The sequence below is a fragment of the Haliotis cracherodii genome, unplaced genomic scaffold (genome assembly GCF_022045235.1).
Source record: "Haliotis cracherodii isolate W230 unplaced genomic scaffold, xgHalCrac1.p SCAF_13, whole genome shotgun sequence".
Lineage (NCBI taxonomy): Eukaryota > Metazoa > Mollusca > Gastropoda > Lepetellida > Haliotidae > Haliotis > Haliotis cracherodii.
The window spans coordinates 13,698,055-13,724,752 of record NW_027266268.1 but is presented as its reverse complement, the minus strand read 5'-3'; the positions used below and the strand labels follow the sequence as shown (position 1 = coordinate 13,724,752).

The 26,698-nt window shown below is 40.2% G+C and overlaps 1 protein-coding gene across 1 annotated transcript in view; it reads right to left on the bottom strand.

Annotated features, from left to right (window-relative positions):
* Positions 1-26,332, bottom strand: part of LOC139459655 (neuronal calcium sensor 1) — a 118,263-nt gene extending 91,931 nt beyond the window's left edge. The window contains exon 1 of the mRNA XM_071241260.1: positions 25,941-26,332. Within this exon, the coding sequence (XP_071097361.1) occupies positions 25,941-26,004 (64 nt within the window). The 5' untranslated portion in view covers positions 26,005-26,332. The remainder of the gene's footprint in view (positions 1-25,940) is intronic.
* Between the last annotated feature and the right edge of the window lie 366 nt (positions 26,333-26,698).

Here is a 26,698-nt window from a genome sequence, read left to right as displayed (position 1 = left end):
CCACAACTCCTCAAAATCTGGAAATCTTTCGATCACAAACTGCATGTAAAACAACTGATTTTTAATTGACTATTGATCCGTTGGACATGTGACAAATGCTACAGAAAGGTCTTTAAATACATTAAATTACTGACATTGTTTTTTTTACAAAATTACATTCCAAATATCATGATGATTCCACCAAAATGATAATGATTGGCATCTCTGTATACAGTGTAACACTACTACACTACTCCATTAGCCCAAGCTCCTCTTTTTCAGCAACCCATGCTTGCCATAAAAGGAGACTATGCTTGTCAATTAAGGCGACTAACGGGATAGGGTGGTCAGGCTCGCTGACTTGGTTGATGCATGTCATCGATCCCAATTGCGTGGATTGATGCTCATGATATCAATCACTGGATTGTCTGGTCCAGATTCGATTATTTACAGACCACCGTCATATAGCTGGAATATTGCTGAGTGCGGCGTTAAACAACAAAACAACCAACTGAGGTCCCAGGCATACAAGTGTGTCCCATGTGACCACTGTACCAACAGCAAACAAACAACAAAGAATGATGCTGTGTGATTTCCTGGAAGAGATGTGCAGTTTTACCAGTATACCACAAGACATACTAAAGAATATGTATCACAATATGCTTGGAAAATACCAGTATATTGCATCTTTCAAAATCATGCATATCTTCATCTTGTTGGAAAAGTTTACATAAGAATGGACAAGTCAAAAAGAAATTATGAACTTATGAAATTAGTAAATGTTTCCTGTGTATAAAAAGTGCGAAACTATTTGAGACCAGTTTCCTTTGTATAATGTGTCGATTACTGGCCATACCAACATCCAACAAACTACAATGTTCAGAGCTCCAGATAAGCTGCGTATCTGCATAAAATATGCATCGGAAATGCAGAGATACGCAGTAAAATAAAATCCAAGCGTATCAAATATGCAACGAACATTACAGATAAGCTACAAAAATACAACTTGTGAGTATCATCAAAATATTGTGAAGTAACCCTGCGTATTCGATTTGCAAATCAGCAACTTATTTTGAAATTATAAACGGGCATTCCGTCAACCTTGCCAAACTCCACGATGACAGTTACATCACGATCATTTGCCATCACACTTTCTTGTGGAAGTATCGTGGTATTTTTGAGTCCTATAAAACTCTCAAACCCAGTTTGCAGAGACTAGTTGAATCGTGTTTTTAAATATTTAACTTAAATACCCACATGTGTAAAAGCTAGTGGGTAACAGAAATTTGAATACCCAGATAGAAAATACTGATACTCAATGATTTTAAAATGCATGGGTAAAATATCCACAACACCAAAGCTTATCTGGAGCTCTGAACGTTATTAAAAATGTCCAGAGGAAATGTGGTTTGTTTTCATGTTCTTAAGCACTTACAAATGAAAAATATTGTAGTAAAAATTGCAACAGGAATTCAGGTCAATGCCCATCACTATTTCCTAGCTGGAAACATAATGATAACTATAATAAAATGAATTAATTGTTTGATGAGTATGATATAACATAATATTTTGTGCCCTAAGTAAAGTGCTGTTCATCTTTTACCACTAGACCTACAGCATTCACAAGGAATAAATTCCTGAAAATGTAAACCAATATTTATTTTCAATATTATGATCATGTAAGTGATTTGTCAGGCATTCTCAGAAGCCAATATTCAGCCCAAAGTCACCAAAAGTCAGTAAATATTCCTTATAGGAATTGGAATTACCCAAATCAGGCTCTCAAAACAAAGTCATAAAGATTGGGTTAGCTTCACAATGTGACCTGTAATTCACTGTAATAACATTACCAATAAACAGAAAGACTTTACGGCTTACATTTTCAATTGCATTGCATGCAATATTAAGATACCTCTGAAATGAAGGAAATAACTTGACAAAAAAAAACTAACTTCATACAAAATGATGTTTATTTCCCAATTTGCCTGCCCCAGGCAGTTATTTTGAAATGCTAGATAAATTAACCACTGTAGTCATTAAAGCCCATTCAACTTCAGTCACAAACTTAACAATCTAGGCCGATTTCAGAAGTCATTTAGCTACAATTGTTTCATTGCACATCCCACTGATTTGAAGAATAACATACAGTTCTCAGAGTGAGTGAATGTTGTTCAATGCCACAGTCACCAATATTCCAGCAGTAAAAACAACCAAGCCTTAATTCACTTCTCTTCGTACAGCAAGCATGGGGTAAATTGGAGACATTTTGGATTACCTTCCAATCATTGACCTGATCGTAACACTGGTTGGCCTCACTCAGTCTAGTTTTGGTTTGGTTTGGTTTGTTGTTTTACGCTGCACTCGGCAATATCCCAGCTATATGATGGTGGTCTGGACCAGACAATCCAGTGATTGACATCATGAACATCGATCCACGCAATTGGGATACGATGACCATTATTTACATACCGTTGTCTTAGCTGTAATATTGCTGAGTGCAGCGTTGCGCAACAAACAAACAACACAGTATTGCTAATTTGAAAATACAATTAAATCCTGTTAAATCCTTTGTTAGCATCGTGCCATTCAAGTCAGTCGCAAAACAAAGCTATAGCAGCAAATGGGTCCATGATTTTCATCATAATGGAATGGAGACATAATACACAGGATAACTGAAGATGCTGGTCCTTGGGACAACTGATGAAAAATAGCACTACAGGTCAAATCTCTGAGTCATAGAGCTGATTTGTGAATAAAGTATGAGTTGGGAAACGGAGCATTTCAGCTTAGGCAGTTAGGATCCACGTAGTTCATTGTGATACTATACGTATCTCGATAACAAGGTCACAACACGGTACACAGAACGATGCATGAAAAGGCAAAGCCCAAATGTCTACTTTCCCTGTTTAAACTTCTTCAGTAGATGTGGGTCAACGAGTTAACGGTCACCGATGGTACTGTGTGCACGAGCCTCCACCAAATGTCTTTGTGAAGTATCTGCATTCATCTTTACCATTTAACTAGTGATACCAAAATGAACCTCCTTTCACGGAGAAAAACCCTGCTAGCAATATGACAGGGTATCACACGATGTATACAAAGAGAAGAAAAAGTATTGTGTTCCAAGAGATGCACAATAATATTCATTTTACTAAATTCTGAAGAAGTACGTACGAAGGAGCTGTAAGTCAGGGGGTTTATCTAGGATTCTTAATTCAGTGCCCCTGACAGGCAAATTGGAGAAAATCATTATTTTGTTCAAAATTGGGGTTCTTAGTTCATATTTTCTTAAATTCAGAGGTATTTTGAGATTGCACTTATGCAATAATATTAATACAAAGCATTAACACCTAGTCCTCTTTATTGTTCTTGCTATAAGTGAATACAGGTTATTTCTACAAAGCCCTAAAATTATTTATTAGTTATATATATTAATACATTGTAACGTGAATTGGGAAATGTTTAGTTCCCAATATTTTTTTACATTTGCTGCATACCTTGGGCCAAATATTGGGCACTGAGCAGGTCTGGATAAATCCCTGTGGTTAAATATAATAAATTACAGTTATAAAATACTTGAAGTGACCACTAATTTTAATTTGTTATAATTTGGTTATAAGCATATATATAGCATTTATACACCAAAAGGCCGGGGCCAAAATATATGTTTGCCATATCCGTCAGTATGTTATAAACAGCTCGTAATAAACATTGAAATTAATTACTGGAGGTGCCTTGGCCCCTCAGTTTTGTAAGGTAAAACCCTGTAATATGAGCAATCTGATACAGCAGCAGGATCCTACTGTGTTTACATCAATAATCTTGTCTGTCATGAGGTTTTTAGGTTCTGGCATAAATCTGTCCATTTATATTCATCTATACATAATGGATTTCCTTGCAGCCCTCGAAGTTCGTATTTTTGTTAGGGAGCCAAGTTCCTAACATGAATATTTTAGGAGCCAAACCAAAGTTTTTAAGAGCCAACAGGTATCTTTAACAGATATTGTCGCCAGTTATGTTTACTTTTAGGTAGTCAAGTGGCGAGCAGTAGATAAGTCTATGATTGACCTAAATTTAAGTCACATTTGGGGACCAAAATGGTCGCTACTTAGCAGCCTGCCTTGATCAATACAATCATTATACAGTAGTCTCTATATTGGCAGTATGTCAGGGGTTTCAAATCAATTTCTCATGTTGTTTGCAATGACATCTCATTCTGGAGTAATCTCGCCATTACCTTATCCAGAATAATGTTACACTGTAATTGAGGAAAATCTGAGCATAATGTCACCATCACTCAAGGCCATGGTCATCTGTTCTGAATAAACTGATGTTTCCCTACCATTAAACCATTGTGATGATGCCACGCTACTGTTCTTGCAGTTGATTCTGAGCCATTCTAAACGTGCATTTTGAACAAGTAAAACTGATGTAACTATAGGTCATAATGCAAAACTTTTGAGACATATTTTCAACCACAGAAATTTGTCTAGTGGTAGCAAGAACTAAGATCTGATTTTAATGAGATTGTGGAGTTGCTGGTAATGAACATTGGTGTCTACTCTGCATGTACACTAGAGCTGGGACGAGTCACTCGCCTCGGGTACTCGGGTCAGTTGGGTACTGACTAGGACCAGGGTACTAGGGCAGCAACGGGTAACTCGGGTCGGGTGGGTACAGACTAGGACCATCAGAGCTCCAGATAAGCTTTTGGTGTTGTGGGTATTTTACCCATGCATTTTAAAATCATTGGGTATCAGTAATTCTATCTGCGTATTCAAATTTCTGTTACCCACTAGTTTTTTACACATGTGGGTATTTAAGTTAAATATTTAAAAACACTATTCATCTAGTCCCTGCAAACTGGTGTCGTGTGGGTTCGAGAGCTTTATAGGACTCAAAAATACTACGATACTTCCACAAGAAAGTGTGATGGCAAATGATCATGATGTGACTGTCATCGTGGAGTTTGGCAAGGTTGACGGAATGCCCGTTTATAATTTCAAAATAAGCTGCTGATTTGCTAATCGAATACGCAGGGTTACTTCACAATATTTTGATGATACGCACACGTTTTATTTTTGTAGCGTATCTGTAATGTTCGTTGCGTATTTGATACGCTTGGAATATATTTTACTGCGTATTTCTGGATTTCTGATGCGTATTTCACGCAGATACGCAGCTTATCTGGAGCTCTGGACCATGGTACTAGGGCAGCGACGGGTAACTCGGGTCAGGTCGGTACAGACTAGGACCAGGGTACTAGGGCAGCCACGGGTAACTCGGGTACTCGGGTCGGGTAGGTACAGACTAGGACCAGGGTACTAGGGCAGCGACGGGTAACTCGGGTACTCGGGTCGGGTAGGTATAGACTAGGACCAGGATACTAGGGCAGCAAGTAACTCGGGTACTAGGGTCGGGTAGGTACAGACTAGGACCAGGGTACTAGGGCAGCGACGGGTAACTCGGGTCAGGGGGTACTGACTAGGACCAGGGTACTAGGGCAGGGACGGGTAACTCAGGTACTCAGGTCAGGTGGGTACTGATTAGGACCTGGGTACTAGGGGAGGGACGGGTAACTCGGGTCGGGTGGGTACAGACTAGGACCAGGGTACTAGGGCAGCAACGGGTAACTCGGGTCGGGTGGGTACAGACTAGGACCAGGGTACTAGGGCAGCAACGGGTAACTCAGGTACTCGGGTCAGGTGGGTACTGATTAGGACCTGGGTACTAGGGGAGGGACGGGTAACTTGGGTACTCAGGTCGGATGGGTACTGACTAGGACCAGGGTACTAGGGCAGTGACGGGTAACTCGGGTCAGGTGGGTACAGACTAGGACCAGGGTACTAGGGGAGGGACAGGTAACTCAGGTACTCGGGTCAGGTGGGTACTGACTAGGACCTGGGTACTAGGGGAGGGACGGGTAACTTGGGTACTCGGGTCGGGTGGGTACTGACTAGGACCTGGGTACTAGGGCAGGGATGGGCAACTTGGGTACTCGGGTCGGGTGGGTACTAATTAGGACCTGGATAACCACAGAACTACCCGGACCAGTTGTTAGTCTTATTATATATTGTTTAATGACAAAAAATATCTAGAACTCCATGGTTACACTACAAGTAACTAATGTTCGCATTTCTTTCTGACCATGCACCCATTCCTTCTTACTATTATATTTTTGAATAAAGATTAAACTTCACACGACTTCAGTGTATGCATGACCAGATCGTTTTATACATGTATTTAAATACTTCTTGCAAGGGCTACGGTCAAACTATTCGCAATCAGACATTTTGTACCTATATCTCTTGAACCTACAGTGGCTACCCAGGTAGGGTCTAGTAATAGAGAGGTGGGTACTCGAGTAACACACACCACCCCCCACCCACCCCACCCCCCACCCTAATGTACATTATATATTATTGTCATAGCAGAGTTAACCATGTAACCAACAATGAGGGGATAATATATATACTACTAATAATGTACGTTACATTGTTGCATTCTGGATAAACTGATGTTTCCACATTATAAGCAACCATGTTGAATGTACTTTGCCACTCACTGCAAGTTTAAGTAATTCTAGACACCTTGAAGAGAATATTCAACTTTTCTTCCATCCTTCATGTTTTCTAACAGCTTGAATTTTTTAGGGTATAGGTGATGCATACTTGCACAAGAAAAGTGTCCTGCATTTATCCAGCATAATATACAACTCAAAAGAAAGAAATGCCATTCAAAGTGAAACAGATGTGAGAGCACTTTTACATACCCTCATGCACAGCCTCAATGTCAGGTCATGGGACCCTAATTCAAACTTAATGATGTTTAGGGCCTTTGAGAAACTGGCATAACTGTCTAGATGAAAGCTGGATTGCGTTAATGTGCAGAATCACATCTCCAATTGGAAACTGGAAACCAAATCCTAAAATGAAACTTTTTTTCCTCCATCCAAAACAGGCATTGAAGCAATCCCAGAGGGCTTAATCAGTTCATTAAAATATGTTGTAAAAGTGTTGTAAAAGTAAAAGTGCAAATACGAAGGAAGGTGAAAACTTCTGAGTTAACCTATGAAATAAGAACAGTAATGTCCTTAACAGTATGTATTTAGTATAATACTTTCCATGCTAACAGGATGAATTTGAACCAAGTACCCAAGCAGGCAGCATATTTCTGCAGGCATCAAAATGGGTATTCCCTGTCGATGAAAATGGATTTTGATTTTGTTGATTTTTGTTGGGTTCACAACTATCAGCCAGAGACTATACAACTACTGATCTACTAAGGCAACTTTGTAAGAATATCAAGGCTGAACAACGTGGAATACTCACTGAAGGTGGGTTGTTCCACCAGCACCAATCACTGAACAACCAGTTTTCAACTCAATGAACATCCTCCATATTCACCAGATTTGGCACCATCAGATTTGCACCTCTTGCCAAAATTGAAGAAAGAACTGTTTGGCAAGCATTGTGCAAATAATGATGATGTCATTTCTACTGAAGCAGGTATTTTACACCACCAAGAGTAAGTCTTCTACACTCATGGGATCCAGGCACTTCAGTATATTTATCAGAAGTATGTGGACTTCGGAAGCGATTGAGTTGAAATACAACTAGCAGCCAACTCCATCAGGGCAGTTGATTAAAAACAAGGCTCAGAACTTTTCAGCCAGCCCTCATAAACACAACAAAGAACTAATTTGTGTGTAAGCACTCCAATGCTTTTCGGGACACATTGTTAACCTCGACAAATAAGCAATGAAAAGTCACTGTGGGGAGCTTGGTAAGAATAATTACATGCCACCCTTCCTAGACAGTATCCAAATAAGAGCCCCTTTGGCTTCAGACATTGTAAAATGCCTTCAGCACAAACAACATCACAGACCTAACATATTTCAAGGAACTTTCGAGCTTCCAAATCTTTGCTATACAACATAGAAAAATAGCAGCATCTTCAATTCCAGATAACTTTTTGCACCACTTCAGCACTTGCTTGATGGGTGAAAAGTTTCGTACAGATATTCAAAGGTCATGCAGATAAATGGGACAGACAGACCAAACCTTTCCATTTCATCTGCCAAATCCATTCTGGTGTGGAATAACCTAAGACTTCAAGAAATTATCTGATAATGCTTGCTGATTATCAAGCGAGACCAAATTAACTTCTTGTTTTGAGGATTTTCTTAGTAAATAGGCCATGGGGCAGTGGGCAAAAGAAAATTAACTATTTTTAGAGTTGATACTAGTGGATACTTATTATACACTTGAAATCATAGTTTTAACAAAATTCAAAAAAAATATAATGTTAATCAAACTCAATATTGTTAACACTCTCCTGACATCAAATTTCGGTACATAGATACTATTTCAGGCATGTTTTCTTTAACATATCTTCATCTCACAGTATATAGGGAACATTCCATGTCAAGTCTACCAGAGTCATGAGTTCAACATTCCTATAATGGTGACAAGTATTGTAATTTACCAATTCCATGGATTCCTCAGTTTAATGCCCAGCTAATATCCAGTTCCACAGACACATTATATTCCAGTCATCTGATTAATCAAACTCAATATTGTTAACACTCTCCTTACATCAAATTTGGGTACATAGATACTATTTCAGGCAAGTTTTCTTTAACATATCTTCATCTCACAGTATACAGGGAACATTCCATGTCAAGTCTACCAGAGTCATGAGTTCAACATTCCTATAATGGTGACAAGTATTGTAATTTACCAATTCCATGGATTCCTTAGTTTAATGCCCAGCTAATATCCAGTTCCACAGACACATTATATTCCAGTCATCTGATTAATCAAACTCAATATTGTTAACACTCTCCTTACATCAAATTTGGGTACATAGATACTATTTCAGGCAAGTTTTCTTTAACATATCTTCATCTCACAGTATACAGGGAACATTCCATGTCAAGTCTACCAGAGTCATGAGTTCAACATTCCTATAATGGTGACAAGTATTGTAATTTACCAATTCCATGGATTCCTTAGTTTAATGCCCAGCTAATATCCAGTTCCACAGACACATTATATTCCAGTCATCTGATTAATCAAACTCAATATTGTTAACACTCTCCTGACATCAAATTTGGGTACATAGATACTATTTCAGGCAAGTTTTCTTTAACATATCTTCATCTCACAGTAAATAGGGAACATTCCATGTCAAGTCTACCAGAGTCATGAGTTCAACATTCCTATAATGGTGACAAGTATTGTAATTTACCAATTCCATGGATTCCTTAGTTTAATGCCCAGCTAATATCCAGTTCCACAGACACATTATATTCCAGTCATCTGATTAATCAAACTCAATATTGTTAACACTCTCCTTACATCAAATTTGGGTACATAGATACTATTTCAGGCAAGTTTTCTTTAACATATCTTCATCTCACAGTAAATAGGGAACATTCCATGTCAAGTCTACCAGAGTCATGAGTTCAACATTCCTATAATGGTGACAAGTATTGTAATTTACCAATTCCATGGATTCCTTAGTTTAATGCCCAGCTAATATCCAGTTCCACAGACACATTATATTCCAGTCATCTGATTAATCCTTAATAAAAATGCTCTGTAGAAATCATGTTATTACCACAATTCCCGCAAGGCATTTCCCCCAATGATGGCATTTCTCCTTGAACATATCTGAAGTTAGGGAAACCTTTGGACCTTCATGTATGCCAATATATCTCTGTCAAATATCAGGCTATTAAATCTACAGACTCTTAGACGATGGCTGTAGCCTGAATTGATTCCAGTATTGACGCTGAGGCATCAGAGTGATCCAATATGGGTGCAGTGCAGACAAACTGTTATAGTGCCAAAGTAATCACCCTTGGTGCTTTGCAGCTAACTATTGCAAACAGAGACATGTATTACAGTTAGGTTAATATCACATTAGATGTCAAGTCCTTCACATCCAGTTCTACAGGAAACACAACGGTGTGTTTCTGCGACTCATACTTAAGATGTTATATGTAGACTTCTTGATATGCTTGAAACATTGTTTACATGGGTACACCGCAATTTTCTTGCACGTCAATTTACTTCCTGAGAGCTGTCTGACTTTCAGTTGTGTAGAGGAGTTGTACGCTCCCCAAGGAGTTGAGACTACACACACCAGAGAACTGTCCGACTTTCAATTGTGTAGTGGAGTTGCATGTTTCCCATGGAGTTGAGACAGTCCACCGAGACCTGAGAGCTGTGTGACTTTCAATTGTGTAGAGGAGATGTATGTTCCCAAAGGAGTGGTGAACTTGAGAAAATGCACTGAGGCCTGAGAGCTGTGTGATTTACATTAATGTAGCGGAGTTGTATGTTCCTCATGGAGTTGAGACAGTCCACACAGACCAGAGAGCTGGGTCTTTCAATTGTGCAGTGGAGTTGAGGGTTCCTCAAGGAGTTGAGATTGTCCACCGATACCTGAGAGCTGTGTGACTTTCAATTGTGTAGTGGAGTTGTATGCTCCCCAAGGAGTAGAGACAAACCACACAGTGACTTTCAGTTGTTATTGTCTGGTCCAGACTGGATTATTTACAGACAACCATCATATAGTTGGAATATTGCTGAGTGCAACGTTAAACAACAAACAAAATTGTATGTTCCCCCATGGAGTTGAGACAGTCCACAGAGACCTAAGAGATGTGTGACTTTCAATTGTGTAGCAGGGTTGTATATTCCTCACAGAGTTGAGATTGTCCAGAGACCTGAGAGCAGTGTTCCCCATGGAGTTCAAACAGTTCACACAGACCTGACGGCTGTGTGACTCGGTTGTGTTATGGAGTTGTATCGTACAACAGTGTCTAGTTTTGTTTGTTTGTTTGTTGTTTAACGCAGCACTCAGCAATATTCCAGCTATAATTGCTTTTCTACTTGTTTAGTAAAATAATCAAGTTTGGACAAGACAGTCCAGTGACTGACATCTATCCAGACAATTGGGATATGATGACATGCTTCATCCAATTCAGCAAGCCTGACCATCCGACACCAGAAATGGGCTTCACACATTGTACCCATGTCGGGAATCGAACCCGGGTCTTCAGTGTGACGAGCGAACGCTTTAACCAATAGGCTACCCGAGACACAGAATGAGACACAGAAATTTCATGGCTGCTACAGCAGTACCCAACAAGAATGATTGAGGGAGTTGGTTTTAACCCACCTTGAACAGTATTCCAGTTATATCACAGCATGTCAGCTTAATGTGGGAGGACACCCAAAATGAGTAAGTGAGCGAGTTGGTTTTAACCCACCTTGAACAATATTCCTGTTATATCACAGCATGTCAGCTTAATGTGGGAGGACACCCAAAATGAGTAAGTGAGCGAGTTGGTTTTAACCCACCTTGAACAGTATTCCAGTTACATCACAGCATATGTCAGCTTAATGTGGGAGGACACCCAAGGTGAATCTAAGCATCTTCACATTAAATATAGGCAAAATAAGCCTCAATAAACAAATTGAAAGTGATTCCATGGCATTTGATTGGCTAATAAGCAATTATTTTTGCTTTATTGTTTCCATGAACCTAAAATGATAGACCATGCCCACTAGCTGACGACTGTTTCATGACTGGCTGATGATAGAGAGGTTGGAGCTTGTGCATTATTGCAATGAATGATGTCACAGATTTCATACTGTTGTCTACAGTGTTTGTGTGTTAATGATCAAATAAGCTGTCAGGAAACTATTACTGTTATATTACATATTTATTTTTATCCCACAATCCAACATGGGATTAGAAACTTTGTGGCAACTACACATAAATCTGCAATACAGTTTTAGTCAGATCGACCCAGAACGACCCACACTTCTGGACTCAATAGAATTATAATGGTAGATATATCCCACTACTGAAAAAGGCAATTGTCATGTCCATTGAAAACAGGGCTTCATAAGGACCTTGAGGCAGGATTGCTTTGCACACTGTTGTACAGAAAAACGCTGTAAGATTGATGAATGTGGTTCAAAATTCCATTCACTCACTCACTGACAGTATTATGTGTGCTCTCACCTTTCAATGAGGAACAAGAACGAACGCTGCTGCTGAATCCTCGTTTTCCTGACACAGATGAATAGTCATGTAATTGGAAAGGGTTGTCACTTTCACTGACACAATTCACCAGCTGGCCCGTAGTAACTCATTCCTCTTCCCACACAGGCCAAGGTGAGTTCGTTATTTTGTCAGTAAGACCAGTTTATTATTTCATTTATAGATTTTCTTTCCCTAATCAAAGGTCAGATAATCAAAATATATTAAAATAAACAATGGTGATATAAATTAGAATGAAAAACATTAAGTCCAACTATTACTTCCTTCCTATTGTCATAACTGAGTCAACAGCTATTTGGGATGATTAAAAACCTCTTCATCATTTGAAAGTTTTTCCACAAGTGTGAAATTTTGGGTTGGTGCATCTGCAAACCAGGTTACTAAAACAATAAGAAATATTGGGATAATGCAGAACAGTGCTAACCATCCCTCATCCAACAAGCACTTACTCCATACTAGCTAGTCACGCATACATCCAGTGTCACCTTCCCTCACCAACAAGCTAATCAAGCACACACCCAGTGTCACTCCCTCACCGACAAGCTGGTCAAGCATACATCCAGTGTCACCTTCCCTCACCAACAAGCTAGTCAAGCATACACCCAGTGTCACCTTCCCTCACCCACAAGCTAGTCAAGCATACATCCAGTGTCACCTTCCCTCACCCACAAGCTAATCAAGCACACACCCAGTGTCTCTCCTTCACCAACAAGCTGGTCAAGCATACACCCAGTGTCACTCCCCTCACCCACAAGCTAATCAAGCACACACCCAGTGTCTCCCCCTCACCAACAAGCTAGTCAAGCATACATCCAGTGTCACCTTCCCTCACCAACAAGCTAATCAAGCACACACCCAGTGTCTCTCCCTCACCCACAAGCTAGTCAAGCATACATCCAGTGTCACCTTCAATCATCCACAAGCTAGTCAAGCATACATCCAGTGTCACCTTCCCTCACCCACAAGCTAGTCAAGCATACATCCAGTGTCCCCTTCCCTCACCCACAAGCTAATCAAGCACACACCCAGTGTCTCTCCCTCACCAACAAGCTGGTCAAGCATACACCCAGTGTCACTCCCCGTGTCACCTTCCCTCACCCACAAGCTAATCAAGCACACACCCAGTGTCTCTCCCTCACCCACAAGCTAGTCACGCATACATCCAGTGTCACCTTCAATCATCCACAAGCTAGTCAAGCATACATCCAGTGTCACCTTCCCTCACCCACAAGCTAATCAAGCACACACCCAGTGTCTCTCCCTCACCAACAAGCTGGTCAAGCATACACCCAGTGTCACTCCCCTCACCCACAAGCTAATCAAGCATACATCCAGTGTCACCTTCCCTCACCCACAAGCTAATCAAGCACACACCCAGTGTCTGTCCCTCACCCACAAGCTAGTCAAGCATACATCCAGTGTCACTCCCCTCACCCACAAGTTAGTCAAGCATACATCCAGTGTCACCTTCCTTCACCAACAAGCTAATCAAGCATACACCCAGTGTCACTCCCTTCACCAACAAGCTGGTCAAGCATACATTCAGTGTCCCTCCCCTCACCCACAAGCTAATCAAGCATACATCCAGTGTCACCTTCCCTCACCAACAAGCTAGTCAAGTATACATCCAGTGTCACCTTCCTTCACCCACAAGCTAGTCAAGCATACATCCAGTGCCACCTTCCTTCACCCACAAGCTAGTCAAGCATACACCCATCGTCACCTTCCCTCACCCACAAGCTAGTCAAGCATACACCCAGTGTCACCTTCCCTCACCCACAAGCTAGTCAAGCATACACCCAGTGTCAACCCCCTCATGCCCCAAGCTAGTCAAGCCATACAAACAAATTGAGGCATACAAAAGAGAGGCATATTTGCCACACAGCGTATGATTCAATCAAGGCAAAAAGTGCCTCATCTGTGCTATCCAGCTACTCAATCATGATGCCCAATCAACCAGGATCAATTCCCAAGGGAACTTCATTTATGGAATTTTTACAAATGATACACTTCTCTCAAAAACAAGTAACAAAAAAGAAACCATTCCACGGAGAATGGAATATTAAATATGAGGACCTCCAAGGCTCAGTGTTCACCTCGCCAGCCACAAGTCCTGGGGGCCTGCTAGGGTAATTATAGAAGATGTGAAAACTGCCCCTGTGACTGCTCACCGACTTTACTACCAACATCAATATTATTGTACATAATATATATGATGGACAGTATCTCCTCTCCCACACAGCTTACACCAAAATGTACCAGCCAGAGAATCACCAGGCGCCGTTTGCCCACATCAATCTCAATATAGAGAGTGTAGGAGAACTTCAGAGCTCCCGGCTTTGTTTTTTTTTCAATTGAATTCCATAATATGTCACACTATTGTTGTTGAAGTTGATTCTGGGCCAGGAATTCACTGGTCATTGTGAACATACATTTTGTGCAATTATAAACCTATTCATCGGGATCTCTATTAAGTAAGAGAGTTCTTTCTATAGGCATTAAAACCTTTTGTGAGGTTTTACTTTCAAAGTAAAACCTATTAAGAGGTTTTACTTTCAAAGTAAAACCTATTATGAGGTTCTATTTTCGTTCTGGAGGTTTTACTTTGAATGTAAAACCTCAAATCCCAGGTTTAACCAAGTAACTGAAAAAATGACTACAAGTAGCAATTCAAAATTTTAATTCAATTAAAATTGAATGTCATGTGTACAGTGAATGAAGACTGGGTAACAAAATGAAAGTCGTCGTCGCTCATCTTTCCACTTAATAGTCTCTGGTGAAAGGACAGCGAGATTTCAAAACGTGCTTTTAAACAAGTGCTCATCAATGCGGCACAATTTGCTCGTGAAGTAACTGCTAGCCGTTACGTCACAACTACCTCTAGGTAACAGTTGGATTGTTTAAAGTCGTAAATCTTGTAAAGCAAAAGACACCTTTTAAATTTGCGAATTTTCATTTTGAAAAGTTTAAAGAAGTGGAATATTGCAACACAAACATTTAAAGACTTCACTTTCATTTAACAGTAAGTATTTTAGTTGTGTTTTGTTGTTGACACATCCAAGTGCTCTTGACCGCCTGGCAAGTTCGCAAATTTCACCTGCAAGTTATGATATCACGTCTTCAAGGAAGCGCTATAATGAAGCGCCTCATTTATAGATGCTCATTATAACATTTAATCAATTAAGACGGTTTATAAGTATGGAAAAACACTTTCCCTCGGTTTTGGTAGACAGAGCATGCCCTGGGGGTCGAAAAAACCGCGGGGGCTTCGCCTCCTTTGTTTTTCCCTCTCCCAAAGGGCATGCTCTGTCTACCAAAACATCGTAAGCGTGTTTTCTCCAACCTGTAAAACTGACGCAACAATAGGTTATTACGGAAGTAGATTCAACAGTTTCACAATTTCTCCATTACAGATTGGACTGACATAAAATGAATAATGTCATTATGAATAATTTTAACAAATAATTCTTTGACTTTATTAAGTGATCACACCAAACATCATTGCTGCGGGCAAAAATCAAAAGTTTAAAAAAACAACAGAATAAATAATTAAGATACACACTACTTGGATATGACTAATGGTGTCTATGCCTGTATTTTCATTTCAAGACTGTGGCATAATTATTTATAAGTCCATGTCAGAATGATGAGATCTGATTGGTTCACATGATCTTGATAAAATACTATGTATTCCACCTTCTATCTAGCTTTCTGTATTGCAATACTTACATCTTAAGTTTAAATAGCAAAGCATCACTTATTCATACTTATTCATCAGTAATTGACAATTTGAATTGTATTTTGTTACTAAGTAATGAATATGTTCAGAAAAAAAGTTAAACACAAGAAAACACATCATATGCGTTGAATGATCCAGCACTGACAGCAGAAAACTTGTACCTTTAACTCACACAAGAAACTGCCGCAAGTAAATGTAACTGTAAATATTATCATCAACAAGTATGATGATAAATGAAAATTGAATACAAGCCCACCACTCAAAATTGCAAATATACTGTATGTCACATTCCTGACCAGCATTAGAGACCTATTTAGACCTATTAATACTTAATAACAGCATACTGTCAGTGTAAATACAGAGGATGTTGTAATTAGCGCATGGGGCTGGGGGGGGAGGATGTCAGTGGTGGCGATGTAAGCTGCAGCCAGGACTGTCACACCTCATGCCAGGACTGTCCCTCCTCATCACTGGGGGATAATACACCGCCCGGCTGGACAAGCAGCTTTGGCTAGCATCATCCTCCCTCTAGGTCAACCAGGACTCATATTCCTGCTCTTTCATGCGTCATGATGGCTGTCTAGTTTGATTGCTTACCAATTGCTTTTCTTCCTGTTTGGTCTGTGTTTTATAACATTGTTTTTATTTTTAGTTTGTCCCCTTTGTGGAATAATGTTTCCACCTTCTGTTTTATGTTATTTTTTGTTCCAGGAATCCATTTTTTAAACATTCATAAAAAATATTAATTTTCTTCTAAGCATATCTTAATTTGTTTTTCACCAGGTATTCTGTTATGATATATTCACATCATGACAATGGAGCAATGGGGTAGCTAAGTGGTGAAAGTCTTGGCTCTACGTGCTGAAGGCCCAGGTTCAATTCCCAACGTGGGTGCAATGTGACAAGCCCTTGAAATTCTTGGTGTTCCTAGCTGTGATGTGGAAAGAATAACACTAGAAACAACCTAAGTCCAATATATACAATTCTAAGACAAAAAGAATATTTCACATTCATATAAACTTATCTAATATGTGTCATATCAATTTCCAAAAGGTTTGATCCATTCCCATATTATCTTCCCGGGGGTGGGTGGGGGGGTGTGAGTGTGCAAAAAAGGCCCTTGCTCGCCAATCCGGTTGGTGGGATGGGGGATGGATAAATAAAGATTGCCTAATTCGTAATTTGGCCTGAAGCCAAATCATATTTGTTAAATATGTCCTGGAACAAGTTATTGTTTATAGAAAACAAAACAAAAACACACACACACACACACACACACACACACACACCAACCCCCAAAAGAATCAAATTAATCAGCGACTTACCATACCTCACCCTTTGTTTGGATCCATCCATCCATTGGATGATGGCAGATAAGAATTCTCAACATTCCAAGAAGGAGATGGAGTCCAGCATCTGTCAAGGTACATTTGTTCTACCTCTTCCAAACACAATCAACAATCAAACATCCTTTGGGTGCAGGTGGGCCAGTCGTCCTAAGGTGCTGCAATTCACTGTGCAGACCTTCATTGTCACAGCAACCTATGATCGTGGGTTTGAATATTGGTTCGCCTTGATCATGTTTCTTGGTTTGTCAGCATCATGCTTGGTTTGTCATTGGTATCACCAAAGTGATAAACATAAAAGACATTCAGGCTTTCCCCCCACACCAAGCTGACAGACACTACATGATATACCTGAAATATCAACCTGGCATTAACCCAAACTAACTCACTCACTCACTCATTTGCACAATCATTCCAGAAATTACTGTTACACCGTCTCTTAGTAGTAAGATCTGGACTCAGTCTCTGAAAATATTAATTTTGAAAGAAACAAGCAATTTCATTTATAAAGAAAAGGAGCCCAGCTTTCTGGACCATGGGAAAATCTAGATTTGCTTCATCTACAGCTATACCATGAGAGTAAGGGCTGGGAAAAAAGGGAAAATAATATGATTCAGTGACTGTGAGACAGACTATATTAAGACCATACTGGGCCTCTATTGATTGTCGCACTCAACCGACCCAATTCCAACTTCAATAACTAGACCAAGTCAAATAACCATCTGACTCTCCCGTAACTGATGCCTGTTATGGCAGGGTTATTTGTCCATATATCCATCTCTGTCAGAGAGACCTGCCCTGTTGTGGCGGTCTTGAAAGTGTGCTTGAACCTTCCTGAGAAATTTTGGTCTGCCCTCTCTTAATTACACCTTTCTATTTCAAATTTGTCTAACTCCTTAGGGACACGTTAGAAGAGGTCACTAGCTCTCTCCTGATTGTAGCCCATGAGGACACAGGTTAGAATAGGTCGTTATGCAGTTGTACAAAGCGATGTTAGCGCTAAGGTGGACGTAACTACAATACCTTAACATAGACCTACAACAGTCATAGTGCTAAGGTTCTTTTGTACAACAGCACCCAGGGCCCTGTTCCACAAAGTGATCTTAGTGCTAAGACAATCGTAGCTCCATACGTTAACATGAACTTACGACAATCATAGTCCTTTGTTCCTTGATGGCATTGGATGTTGCTCATGATAACAACCACAAATCTTTCTGGCCCAGACTTGATTATTTACAGGCCTAATTTGAATATTGTTTGTTTGTTGTTTAAGGTCACATTCAGCTATATGACGGTGGTCTGTGAATAATCAAGTCGGAACCAGACAATCCAGTGATTAACATCATGAGCATCGATCCACACAATTGGGATACGATGACATGTGTCAACCAAGTCAGCGAACCTGACCACCCCATCTCGTTAGTCGCCTCTTACAAGAATAGTCGCAATTAACGGCAAGCATGGGTTGATGAAGACCTATTCTAACCCTGATCTTTATGGGTCAGTTTGAATATTGCTGGATGCAGAGTTAAACAACAAATATGTGCAGGTACAGTGATTCTTTGTTCGTCCAACTTGATTAAGTAGATATAACTGAAATGCTGTTCAAAGAGGCATTAAATCCTACTTACTCACTCATTCTTTTCAATAGTCACTCCCATCAAGTGAAAATCCTTTGAGTACATCTTAAAACTTGAAACTTGTATGTGAGAAAGAAATGAACTATTTTCTTGCTTTAATAATTTAATTTATTTTCCCAACAAACCAAGAAGAGTACCACAATTGACAATGTTATCATCCTAAACATACTGCAGAGAAATATTTCTTTGTTTGACATCTATAAATATTTTTCTTGATCTAATTTCACAAGGAACATGATTTGCAAATATACAATCCTTTTGTAGCAGGCTAACTTGGTTCAACAAAACACATCAACAGCATTCCTGCGTCCACCTGATCATCTAAATCTGTGCTGGTCGATCAATCATCGATCATGTCTTGAAATAGACAACGCCAACAGTGAGACCGACATCAATACGGCTGTGTATACAACATGACATACAATAGTGAATACGACCCTGTGAAGTATTGATGATACAGTGAGACCGACATCAATACTTCACGGCCTGGTATACAACGTGGAATACAATAGTTAATACGAGCCTGTAAAGTATTGATGATACAGTGAGACCAACATCAATACTTCACGGCCTGGTATACAACGTGGAATACAATAGTTAATACGAGCATGTGAAGTATTGATGATTCAGTGAGACCAACGTTAATACCACACGGTTGTGTATACAGCGTCAAATACAATAGTTAATATGAGTCTGTGAAGTATTGATGATACAGTGAGACCAAAATCAATACTTCACGGACTGGTATACAACGTGGAATACAATAATTGATATGAGCCTGTGAAGTATTGATGATACAGTGAGACCACCATCAATACTTCACAGACTTGTATACAACATGGAATACAACAGGTAATATGAGCCTGTGAAGTATTGTTGATACAGTGAGACAGACATTAATACTTCATCGACTCGTAAACAACACGGAATACAATAGTTAATACAAGCCTGTGAAGTATTGATCATGGTGAGACAGGAGCATTGTGGAGCATTTGTACCCCATCAAAATCTTCAGGTATTTGTTTTAGTCAAGTATATCTGTGGGTTCTCTTTTACCCTTTCGAATAGGGCTGTCACAGCAACATCTACATTTGTAAAATGCGTGAGTTTGAGTTAAGAACGCTTTCAGCAATATCCTAGCAATATCACGGCAGAGGACATCAGAACTGTACTTTCAAACACTGTACTGAATTAACAGCTAAAGAAATTAGCACTAGTCCTGTAGTTTTTGCCAAACTGCCCCATAGTTGAGGTATCATCATAAGGACAAGTAGAAATTTGCCATTTTTAAGGTTTTGCAATATGTTATCATCATAAGGACTAGTCGACTAAAACTGTTAGTTTCTACCACTGATTGATAAAGGTGACAAAACCCTTTCCATAATCATAAGAAATCTCTGATAAAAGTCCATTGTACGATTTCAACTAAATGCCTAATCGAACCCTTCGGAGTGACTGGTGTATACTTTAGCCACTAAGCTACACCACCACCTGATCCTGTGCTGTTTCTTTGTTTGTGTAATGCTGCACACAGCAATATTCCAGCTCTATGACAGTGGTCAGTAAATAATTGGGTGGTCAGACTCGGTGACTTAGTTCCTTGATGGCATTGGATGTTGCTCATGATAACACCACTGATTTGTCTGGCACAGACTTGATTATTTACAGGCCAATTGTTTCTAAGCCTAGTTTGAATATTGTTTGTTTGTTGTTGAACGTCACATTCATCTATATGATGGCAGTCTGTGAATAATCAAGTCGGGGCCAGACAATCCAGTGATTGACATCATGAGCATCGATAACAGGGATATCACGACATGCATCAACAAAGTCACTGAGACTGACCACTCGATCCCGTTAATTGCCCTTGTGACAATCATGAATTGCTGAAGATCATTTCTAACTAGGGCTGGGACGGGTAACTCGGGTACTCGTGTCGGGTGGGTACTGAGTAGGACCAGGGTACCAACAGGACTACCTGGCCCCGTGGTTAGTCACGTGATATATTGTTTAATGACAAAAATTATCTAGAACTCTATGGCTACACTATAAGTCACTAATGTTCGCATTACTTTATGACTATGCACCCATTCCTTCTAACTATTATATTTTTGAATAAAGATTAAACTTAGTCTCAAATGGAAGTCGCCAGGGTGAAACGAGGGCAGTAAAGCTTGAGAAAGTTGCTTTCTAATTGGCTGATGTCAACTTCTTGTTAGTCATTTCAGTGGTCGGTCAAAGTTCGCGAAAGGTCATTCTGACACGACCAGTAATGTGATGTCCTCAGATCTTTGTTTAGCAGCTGCAAGTACTTTGATCTGATTTTAATGAGATTCAATAAAGATATAGCTTAAGTCAACTTCAGTGTATGCATGGCCAGATTGTTTAATACATGTATCTAAATACATGTACGTTTTGCCAGGGCTATATTTAAAGAATTTCCAATCAGACATTTTGTACCTATCTCTTGAGGCCTACAATGGGTACCCAGTTAGAGTTGGGGTAATAGGAGGGTGGGTACCCGGGTAGTAAATTTGGATGGTCCCACCCTATTTCTAACCCTTATATTCACAAGTCCAAAAGATGTAAATATGCCTGGAGTTTGGCAGTGAGGAGATAAAACAAGGGCTGGTAGTCTCGGAGTCAGTATACTGTGTCTGAGTGGGGCATCCATGTTAAACTGAGGCATGGTGTCTCAATGGACTAGCACTATAAAACCGAACTAGTACATGCCATCCACACCCAAACATGTATGCATGTCACTTTATAAGCGCAATAATCTTGAAAGCAACCTTGATAGATACCATGTCATCATGTTCCAATGATATGGATCGTTGCTCATGCTCTCAATCACTGGTTTGCTTGGTGAAGATTTGATCACTTACAGGCTGCCATAAAATAGCTGGAATATTGTCAACTGCAAGATTAAACAACATTCATTTATTTACTCACTCATTCAAACCCACCAGGCAACCCATGAAGATCAGAGATAATATAGTTCTTCAGCAACCCATACTTGCCATAAAAGGCGACTAAGCTTGCCGTAAGAGGCGACTAACGGGATCGGGTGGTCAAGCACGTTGACTTGGTAGACCGCCATCATATAGTTAAACGTTAAACAACAAAAAAACAACTTGCTTCTCACAACAAGCAAGAGTGCTGGGACCCTATTTGTTTCATTTGAAACCGAGGCTATTGAAGCCCTAAATATAATTAGAGAAGAATTTACATTTGTTTCTATGTATGTTGTCAACAGAAGGCCCATGTCAGTTGAGAGAAGTTCTCCAGATACCCTTATCACATGGAGAACATGTGCGTGCCCCATCCGTATCATAACTTGTCAGCTGATGAGTAAACTGTGAGATTGGCTACCTTTTGTCTCTCAGAATATATCAGAACAAACTGACAAGAACACTACAAATAGCTTATGTAAGATTAAATTGGTAACTAACTCTAAATAAGAGAAAACTTTGGCATATTTACAAGCACCCTCCATACCAATAGGAATGTTTCTCAATAACAAAAAGAAACAAAAAGAAATTATCACGAAAATCAAAGAAAGTAATTTGGCTTTGTACGAGAATGAGAAGCTGTTATTGATGTTAATCTCAATAACTACAGCATTCGGGAAAGACTGAAGATTTCCAGACTATATGAAACAAACAAGGTGATTAATTCTCTGATCAATAACCGCCTAGTGGCATTCTAACATTTGCTGCCAGAAGAGCAAAATTAGGTGAACTACATCGTGTCCAGAAGATTTCTGCTAATAATCCAAGAAACATGAATACAAAATTACAGAGGCAAAGTGACAGATGCAAGTATTCCTTGACTGGCGTGCCCTTTTAAATAGTGGGTAGAGATCTGTCAAACTAATGGCAACTATATAATAAGTTATTTTTATTACCCATAGGGTTAGAGTTCATACAAATCATATGTGCACTTGTGGAAATATTACTTCACAGGCACCAGCATATTGTTGCCATCATCCAGATAGTATTAATGACGTCATTCAAATATTACTGTGTAGACAGAAGTAGGTGTCCTGTGTAGTCAGAAGTAGGTGTCCTGCTTAGTCAGAAGTAGGTGTCCTGTGTAGTCAGAAGTAGGTGTCCTGTGTAGTCAGAAGTAGGTGTGTAGCCAGAAGTAGGTGTGTAGCCAGAAGTAGGTGTCCTGTGTAGTCAGACATGTATCCTGTGCAGCCAGAAGTAGGTGTCCTGTGTAGTCAGAAGTAGGTGTGTAGCCAGAAGTAGGTGTCCTGTGTAGTCAGAAGTAGGTGTCCTGTGTAGTCAGAAGTAGGTGCCCTGTGTAGTCAGAAGTAGTTGTGAAGAGTAGTCAGAAGTAGTTGTGTGGTGTAGTCAGAAGTAGTTGTGCAGTCAGAAGTAGTTGTGTAGTCAGAAGCAGTTGTATGGCCGGAAGTAGTTGTGTAGTCAGAAGCAGTTGAGAACTGTAGTCAGAAGTAGTTGTGTAGTCAGAAGTAGTTGTGAAGTCAGAAGTAGTTGTGTAGTCAGAAGTAGTTGTGTAGTCAGAAGTAGTTGTGTAGTCAGAAGTAGTTGTGTAGTCAGAAGTAGTTGTGTAGTCAGAAGTAGTTGTGAAGTCAGAAGTAGTTGTGTAGTCAGAAGTAGTTGTGTAGTCAGATGTAGTTGTGTAGTCAGAAGTAGTTGTGTAGTCAGAAGTAGTTGTGTAGTCAGAAGCAGTTGTGTAGTAAGAAGTAGTTGTTTGGTCGGAAGTAGTTGTGTAGTCAGAAGCAGTTGAGAACTGTAGTCAGAAGTAGTTGTGTAGTCAGAAGTAGTTGTGTGGTCAGAAGCAGTTGAGAACTGTAGTCAGAAGTAGTTGTGTAGTCAGAAGCAGTTGAGAACTGTAGTCAGAAGTAGTTGTGTAGTCAGAAGTAGTTGTGTGGTCAGAAGCAGTTGAGAACTGTAGTCAGAAGTAGTTGTGTAGTCAGAAGTAGTTGTGTAGTCAGAAGTAGTTGTGTAGTCAGAAGTAGATGTGTAGTCAGAAGTAGTTGTGAAGTCAGAAGTAGTTGTGAAGTCAGAAGTAGTTGTGTAGTCGGAAGTAGTTGTGTAGTCAGAAGTGGTTGGGTGGTCAGAAGTGGTTGGGTGGTCAGAAGTGGTTGGGTGGTCAGAAGTAGTTGTGTAGTCAGAAGTAGTTGTGTAGTCAGAAGTAGTTGTGTAGTCGGAAGTAGTTGTGTGGTCAGAAGTGGTTGGGTGGTCAGAAGTAGTTGGGTGGTCAGAAGTGGTTGGGTGGTCAGAAGTAGTTGTGTAGTCAGAAGTAGTTGGGTGGTCAGAAGTAGTTGGGTGGTCAGAAGTAGTTGTGTAGTCAGAAGTAGTTGTGTAGTCAGAAGTAGTTGTGTAGTCAGAAGTAGTTGTGTAGTCGGAAGTAGTTGTGTGGTCAGAAGTGGTTGGGTGGTCAGAAGTGGTTGGGTGGTCAGAAGTAGTTGGGTGGTCAGAAGTGGTTGGGTGGTCAGAAGTAGTTGTGTAGTCAGAAGTAGTTGGGTGGTCAGAAGTAGTTGTGTAGTCAGAAGTAGTTGTGTAGTCAGAAGTAGTTGTGAAGTCAGAAGTGGTTGGGTGGTCAGAAGTAGTTGTGTAGTCAGAAATAGTTGTGAAGTCAGAAGTAGTTGTGTGGTCAGAAGTAGTTGTGTGGTCGGAAGTAGTTGTGTAGTCAGAAGCAGTTGAGAACTGTAGTCAGAAGTAGTTGTGTGGTCAGAAGTAGTTGTGTGGTCAGAAGTAGTTGTGTGGTCAGAAGTAGTTGTGAAGTCAGAAGTAGTTGGGTGGTCAGAAGTAGTTGTGTGGTGTGGTCAGAAGTAGTTGTGTGGTGTGGTCAGAAGTAGTTGTGTAGTTAGAAGTAGTTGTTAGGTGTAGTCAGAAGTAGTTGTGAAGTCAGAAGTAGTTGTGTGGTCAGAAGTAGTTGTGTAGTCAGAAGTAGTTGTGTAGTCAGAAGTAGTTCTGTAGTGTAGTCAGTTGTTGACGGGCTATTCAGATGATGTACCTAGCTCAATCTTCTTGGTCTGCCAGCACATTGCCCTCTTACCAAAATGTCAAGCCAACATAACATTGGACAGCCAACTTGTGACAGACTTCCAGCACCCAAGGGCCAGAAACCTGACTGGCTTGTGGATTAGGACCAGGTCAACCTGACCACAGGCCTATATATGATCCATGGCCTGACACAATAATTAGTATTCATTCTAAATGAATGTAATACTTGCTGTCAGTTGCTAGTTTCGAATTGAGGGAACACACTATTCACCAGGTTGTCTCCATGTATCAGTTTTCAACATGTAATTGTGCAAAATTGCAACTGACAAAAAACATGTTCCAAATACTTTCAGCATCCCGCGTACATATGAATATTACAGGGCAGGGATAGACAGCAGTAATTAGACTGTATAATATAGCTGCTCACATTGAATTCTCCGATTCCTGAGGCAATAACCATCAGTGCTGAACATGCACGGTATAAATAACACCACAGAACACAGATCCCTAACCTACTATCACTCATAGCCACAGGGAATCTGAAAATGAATAATGTTTCATGCTGCAGAATATATCAAGTCCAACTTTAAAATGCATGGGTTGGTAGGTTTGGCCGCTTATCAATTCAGCTCGACACTGGTTAGTTCATAGGCAGATACGGCGTATTCTAGGCATCAGGAGAGAACATTTTAACAGTACAATCGCAAGTTAAACACCGACTGTGTGTTGAAATCAATATAACTGCACGCCATAGGCATACGATATTGGAAATAAAACGAATTTCTGCAAAACCAACCCGACCTTTTGCCTCACGCTTGGATCTTGTCTTCAAAATTCGTTTTAAACATGTTAATGTCATGGTGTTATATATAGAACACCGACAGCAAGCGGAATGGTAAACATTCAAAGAGACGGAGCTTTAAGTATGTTGGTCTTTGTTTTGTAAACTCTTCTTGACTTTCGGATCTGAGAAAGGCTACACAGTATCATAAACCTCATGGAGTCGGCAGTGATCACTAGATCAGAGCGTCTCAACACTACCCTTGGCTAATTATCCGACAACGACTTCCCACTATATTGATAGACGGAGCAAGTTGAGCGAACACTCGGCGCCCTTGTCCGTCAGAGAAGGAAATCGGTGGAAAATCTTGTCCAATTTTGCATTTGTACTTACAATAGGTTGTCCGTTTAAGCTCCTCAATCTCCTCCGGCTTTAGCTTGCTGTTCTTTTTGCCCATGATGTCCTTAAGTCCATCATAGCTGACTGGTCCGTGAACGCGAACACAACAAGTAGCCACACAAACACAGTATCACGCTGACAACCCAACTTGGCTGTAACTCAATCCGTTCCTCTCGTCTGTGGCGCGCGATCTGGTTATGCGTTTCCACTGCCGATCTCAAACTTCCACGATTCCTCTCATACACAGCTTCTCCAGAGTAGTATTCATCCTAGCGTCGGCTGATCTCCCTCAATTCTCCTACGGTCCGATGCCTGCGTACTTTGCCATTCTTAGATTCGCGCCAGTGATCAAAACACAAGCAGACGACACTTCTGTCACGTGATTTGGCAGGGTCTCGTGGCACGTGCAGCGAAAGGGCTTCGAGGAATTGGGCCTCTTAGCTTCTGTGGGAGTGTCTTGTTGCGTATCCTCGCTCGTCCGATGGCTATGCATGAGGAACTAAGGTATGTTTGTAATCGCATTGAAACGTGATCTAGTTTCATTCATAATTCAACGAAATGGTCCATATAATTAACATTTTTACATTGACTGAAGTCGTTGAATGCTCCGCTAGTGTTTTTATGTACAACTCATACCTTGGCTGTTAACTTGAAAGGTTTAAATTGTCACTTGTTTAACATTTATTATTTTTTAACAATTTCCGAGTTCCCATTTAAGAGCATCTCCTAAAATAAGTTGTTGGCTGAAGCGT